The sequence below is a fragment of the Ammodytes marinus genome (assembly GCF_949987685.1).
Source record: "Ammodytes marinus genome assembly, chromosome: 16".
Taxonomy (NCBI): domain Eukaryota; kingdom Metazoa; phylum Chordata; class Actinopteri; order Uranoscopiformes; family Ammodytidae; genus Ammodytes; species Ammodytes marinus.
The window spans coordinates 12,771,046-12,777,373 of record NC_137220.1 but is presented as its reverse complement, the minus strand read 5'-3'; the positions used below and the strand labels follow the sequence as shown (position 1 = coordinate 12,777,373).

The following is a 6,328-nucleotide window of genomic DNA, read 5'->3' as shown; positions in this document are numbered from 1 at the left end:
CACCACTCCATACTTTCTGGTTTCACCATTTTTATTCTTATGCGCTCCAGGCCTTTTTTTTACAAACGTTTTTGGGTGTTTTTGAAAATATGGGGGTTAGAACTACTAAAAGTGCATTTCATTAGCCTAACTCTGAGTCTGTGTAACATGCCAGCTGACATTTTTGAGGTCTACTTTGGGAATAGTTTGAATAATTTAAAATATTTCTCTACCCAAGTGTGAGCTCACTGGGGTTTCTTTAACCCTCTTATGATGTATGCATGAGTTGCTACTAAACCTTAGAAGAATATTTTGGCAGAGAATTGGAAAAGATTAAAATATGACGATCTAGCTCAGCATAATGACTGGAAAAGGGGGGGAGGGGGGGGAATGACTATAGCCTATGTCCATATAGCTAACAACATCCTTCAGCAAGAAAGTAAAATAAGCATATTTGCAGAAAGAAAAACCATGATTTTAACACTGAATCTGATTTCTATGTTCATGTAAACATAGCCAAACTGGACACATAATGCAATGACATCTCTGTTTATTGTATTATAGACGTTCATTATCCTTTGCACACATTCTTGCTTTTTTTTTTTTTTTTTTACATTTTATGGTGTGTTTTTGTATCTTGTATCAACTCTAAGAAATTCACATTTACACAATGCATTTTACATTAGTAGGTAAGTACAGGTGACACATTCAGCTTCTTCAGGAGCTTCTTCTATCACGGAGAATAACAGTGAACCTCCACGTAGATTTCAAGTTATGGCATGCCGTCCTATCGCCTTTGAAATGTAGGTCCATAATGTAACTTACTACACACCCAAAACTTCTGCACAGTAGAGCTGATTTCTATTTACTAATGGCATGTGTGAGTTTTGGATCGGAAGTCCTGGGTGGCATGTACATTTGCTTCAGTAATGCTATAAGACCCCATTAGTTGACAGTAGGCTATTTATAGCATGTTAACATACAGAATGTGTTCATTAGCAACCTGTTTGTACTGTACGTCTCTCTATATCGGTGCTAGGTTTTTTACAGTTTAGCTTGAGTCTCCGTAGATCAACTTCTGTTCACTTAAAAAAGAAAAAAAATATTTGTTCTCAAATCACCAAAGAAAAGGCACAAGAAATCATAGAAATAAGTGGAAAAATCGCAAAGAAAATACAGTCAAACTTCTTAACGTAAAAGACACCTGACACTGTACACAGGCACTTGAACTGTGGTTCACTCTTTGAGTGCATTCATAGTACATCTAATAAGTGCTACAAAATAACATATCCGTTAGAAAAAATATTGATTTCCAAAAAGTGTAATACTATTCATAATATAAACCAACAAGGACAAATTTAAAGACAAACAGAGGCGTATGAGGGGAGATTAAAACCATATATTTGAGTGTGTGTTGCATATTTCTGTAAGTATTCAGGTCGTATACATTCTTAGATTAAGTGTCTCACGTCTCAAAGAGAATACGTTGGTTGAGGATTGATGATTGCGCTGCTGGAAGGCTGATTGGGCCTAAGGGGGAGTTTCTCTCTCTCTCTCTCAATCAACAGCTTTGTCTCTCACTCTGTAGCAGCGTCTGTTGTTAATGTCACTGCCACAGCCGGTATCAGGATGAATCACGCCCGGCTCTCTCAATGGAGGAAACTGAATCTGCTCTGCGTGTGCGGTCACATGTCCACACCACATGCCCACCACATCAGCTGTGACGAGTGTGTGAGTGAAGTACAGCAGCGTTTTTTTTTCCTGTTCATTTTGGTTCCATTCATAGTGCTGTCGTGATACAGGATGAATCACACGTGAAGAGACCAGAAATAAAAGTTGTATTGTCTTGAAATGTTGGCGACCGTTAGACCAATCCATTGAGCGGCACACAGGATGCAATGACTGACTTTATCTGCCTCCGTGGACCGTGACATTTCTTATCTATTGATTGTGCGCTAAGCTCTACAAGCTCTGCTGATAAGTAGAACACACGTTGAACTGCCTTTAAAGTTTAAGGTTGTACACTTACTTACTTTTTTTTCGGAAGAGTTACATGAGAAAATGGTAACCACATGTCCAGAGTGTCATAGTGCGACATATGGCCAACCCCAATGTGTTGTGTTTTACACAGAATCAGGCTAGCTGTTACTAGACTTTATGCTATAAGCTAAGCTAGTCAGCTGCTGGCGGTACATTTGAACTTATACTCCTCGGATATAGAAGTGGTACCAATCTTCACTTCTAAGACTCTGCAATAAAGTTAAATTTAAGTGTGTTTTCCGAAATGTCAAACTATTATTAATCATAAACTAACGCACATATCGACCCGTATCTTTCTCCATGTTACTTTTTTCAACATAGCCTAATAGCTACTTTTATTCCATACCTGTCTACCTACCTACTCTATCATACATCTACAGATTGTTTACAGAAATCCTTGACTACGGATCTCTTGCTAGTTTTTTTGTCATCATACCACAACAAGAGGGACCCTGAGTAGTAAAGAACGTGCCCCTGTAGGAATCAATGCTGAAGCAATGCAGTCAAGCTCAGCTCCAGTCTTTCAAAAGACATATCTACTGTATGTCAACTGCTTCTACAGTAACTGCAAGCAGTAGGGGGGGGGACAACATAAAAGTGATTCTGTGTTACTTACAGTACCAACTAGCCCTGCTACTAAGTGCTTTTATATCACCATGGCAAGACTGTAAAATGTCAGTGGCCTCGGACTTGGATAAGGGATCTGTAATGTCACGTTGAGGCTCCAGAGAAAGCTGTGTCGCCCCTCTGTATGTCCGCAGCGTTAATCCCCCAAGAGAAGTGGCTTAGCCCATGAGAGCAGAGGGTTAAATGGAGCTGAAAACCCTGAGGTAATTACTACCTGCCTGTCAGAATGTCTCTATAATGGGCCCCGTGTTGATGTGAGCAACGCTGCCAGTGCATTAGCTCCTCGACGCTGTTTATCAGCCTCAGACAGAGCTGTACGCAAGACTGTAAGAGTGACTATGTAGACTAGAGGGTGGTGGGGTCCGTGAGTTTGACACACAGTTGGTAAAGCACTGCCATACTGAGAAATACAGTGAGAGTTTTGTGGAGCTGATAGGCTTAATCGACTTTTGTGTCAACTCATTTCGCGATGGCTTGAATGTAACCGACACTCATTTATATGAAAAAGCTACGCATTATAGCTTTAAGTGTCTAATACTGGGTCAGTGTGTACTGACAACACAGTTTCTCCATCAGAAGTGTCAACTCATGGCAGTGAGTCAGCAGACCTCCACTAGGCCCAAAGCTATTTGTCTCATGTTGCTCATTTACAGTTCTGTTGAGAGGACCGTGAAGGCACCATGCTGTGTCAGCCGTGGTAACTCAAACTACAAAATGAAAGTAATGCACCACAAACAGGAGACACACATTTGGGGTGTGTTACATTATAAGCATGAAATCACTGCAACACAATCCCCTCGGGTGCTGTGAAGGCCAGGGTCTATGTCAGCTTCTCTATTGTCGATTTACAGCACACACACGGGGCTACACAGCAAAATGACCTTTTTTTTTTCCCCGAAATGTGAGTCACTTGCATCAGCCGGTGAGTTCAATATCAAAAAATTACGCAAACATATCTATAAGACAACATGCTATGAAATGCATCTGTGGTTAAATGATAAAAAATGGATGAGAAACTTCAGAAGAAAAGTTGCGCCATTGACTCACGGATCCCCCGCTGTGTTTTTGTACGACCGATGGCGGCGGGAGTCTAATGGAGAGACAGAGGATTATCTGAGAGTGTGAACAATGTCTCTTTGATGCCGGGGAAGAAAAGAAAGGAAAGGAGATAATGGCAAACCTGTTCTGCCTATTTACCTTACAGGCACATACATTTCATGGCTAGTGATTGTGGAATGACATGGGGTAAGGGAGGGGATGCCAAGGTCAGAAAAAAGGGGGCAGAGGAGGCCAAGTTGGCAGTTAGTATAAGAAATATGTCAATATTATCTACTGGGATAGTCAGTTAATACGAAGTGGAACTGGCTTATATATCGATGATTATGTATCTGCAGTGACATCGGTTGGTACAGATAGTGGTTGATATTGCCATTGAAGTCGTGTCCAGGCAGGCACACTGATGGATACATTTGGATTCTAAATTATTATGCAGGGATGAAGAGTCAGACTGTGGCCCAAGGTGCTGCACGGGAGGTCCATTCCATACATGTCAAAGTCTTTTTTCTTCTGTGGGCCACTTTAGATTCTAAATCAGTCAGTCACTTTTACATTCCCATGTGGCTTTTCTTGGTCCACGGTTCAAGTCCCAAGTCCCCCTCTCCCTGTCTCTTTAGCTCTGACGCCTTCTCTTCAAACTTCATGGGGAGTCGTGTCGGGCTGGGGTCCACCATCCACCCTCACCACTGTAGAAGGAAAGAGAGAGAGAGAGATTGAGAGAGAGATTGAGAGAAAAATCTAAGAAATATGTCACGTTGTGGCAGAAGACATAGGTGATTGGTGGTGATATTTAAATCAGTTCTAAATGGTGAACCTTTCGTGGCAAGACTTTTGATTAAGTGCACCTTGATTAGTTCCTGATTTGTGTTAGAATTAGAATCCCTGCCCCCACAAAGATTATAACTTCCTACCACCACAAGAGATTCTGCATGGAAAATGTTATAATATTCAGGTATGTCAATTAATGTAGATTGTGTAGGTGTTTCCCATTTGTCTTTTGAATAGCCTTCAGTATCAGTAGCAGTTTCTTTCTACTTATTGGAATTATGATTTGTTGAAGAATCAATGTGAACGTTAATGGATAATCTTTGATTTAATTTGTTCATTAATGTTTGGCTAGTCTGCTCTGGTACTTTGGTAATGTTTATAGTAAAAGTAAAGGTGGATATAGTGATTCAGAAGAATACTTGTTGTCAAAATCACTAGATATCTCTTCATGATCAACTACCTGTCAACGAGCTGAAAGAAAATCTGTTGTTAAAGGTCTCATCTTATACACTTTTCTGTCAATATTATAAGGTCTTAGAGGTCCCTAATACGTTTTTCTTTAGTTGTTTGCTGAAAAAAAAACTTTCAGATCATTTATTGTAGTATGCCTCTATACCCTGATTTTCAGCTAATCTCAGGATGGCCTATTTTTGAAAACGAGCTGCAGCTCCCCTCGTTTTATACCATCTATGAGCTCCCCCCACCCCTGTCCAGAAGCGAAGCCATTGGCCTCGCCCTCTGTCCATAGGTCGTTCATAGCCCTTCCCACTGTCTTTGCCGTGCCTGTTACCACGGTTACGTTTACCCGTGAGAAGAACCATGTCTAGTGCTAGTAACGCAGGAGCTCAGCCCCACTTTGAACGGTTTGACATGACCGATCCTTGTCTACATGAAAGACTATGTTCATACAGATGCACTGACAGCCACAAGCTAATGGAAACAGCATGTTCACAATCAAAATGCAGCAAAAGATGGAGGCTACTGCGAAGCTACTCGGGGCTAACGGCTAAAAATAACACTTAAATCAGTGAAAACATTGGTTTCAAAGTTTGACTTCTACATTATTAGCTTCCAATCCTTTGTCTTGCTAAAAACGAGGCATTGCTAGACTGCTGTGGGGAATATAAATAGGTTATTATGAGCAAAAGCTGCCTGCTTGTCCCGAAGCTAATAGCTATACACCAGTCAGGCAAAAATACCAATAAAACATTTATTTTAGTTTCACCGTTTAAAAAAATCACAAGTAGCTTCCTATCCGTTGTGTTATTAAAAACGAGGCATTTGACTGCTGTGGTTAAGATAAATTAGTGGATTATGAGCAAACAGCTTCTGTGTTGGTTTATGCAACATTCAGCATGCTTTGCGTACTACAGGCATCTTGTCGCTAAGCGGGGAAAACAACATGGCGGTGAAGGAATATTTTTCCAGAGGATCTCGGGACCGTGGACAAATAAGAAATAGGGGGGTGGGGTTATCATAGACTACTGCACAGTGGAAGTTTCTGGTTACTAATGTGGGGGCAGGTGGCTTTCCCGTTTTTGACGTCAGAAACTGAGAGAATTCTGACTGGAGTATATTGGGGGGAGGGGTGGAGGTTTTCAGAAAGGGGGAGAGTGAGAAAAGGAGAGAGTTTTCTTTTCTTTGATACTTGGCAGTCTCTAGGACCACCGTGGACCCATATTTATGTTCAAAAACATTGAAAAAGTGCATTTTGCATAATATGGGACCTGTAATACACAGCCTAGACTAGACTACACGGGTATGTAAATGAAGGGTGTGTAAACAAATAGGGGGCCACCGTAGCTAGCAACATCCCCAATTAACAGAGCCTAAGCTGTGTATTAACACTGGATTTGTT

At 41.0% G+C, this 6,328-nt stretch overlaps 1 protein-coding gene across 1 annotated transcript in view; it reads right to left on the bottom strand.

The window, feature by feature from the left end:
* Positions 1 to 551: 551 nt before the first annotated feature.
* ngfra (nerve growth factor receptor a (TNFR superfamily, member 16)) overlaps positions 552 to 6,328 on the bottom strand; it is a 37,441-nt gene continuing 31,664 nt past the window's right edge. Inside the window, exon 6 of the mRNA XM_080043532.1 lies at positions 552 to 4,388. Coding sequence (XP_079899658.1) covers positions 4,336 to 4,388 — 53 coding nt within the window. The 3' untranslated portion in view covers positions 552 to 4,335. The remainder of the gene's footprint in view (positions 4,389 to 6,328) is intronic.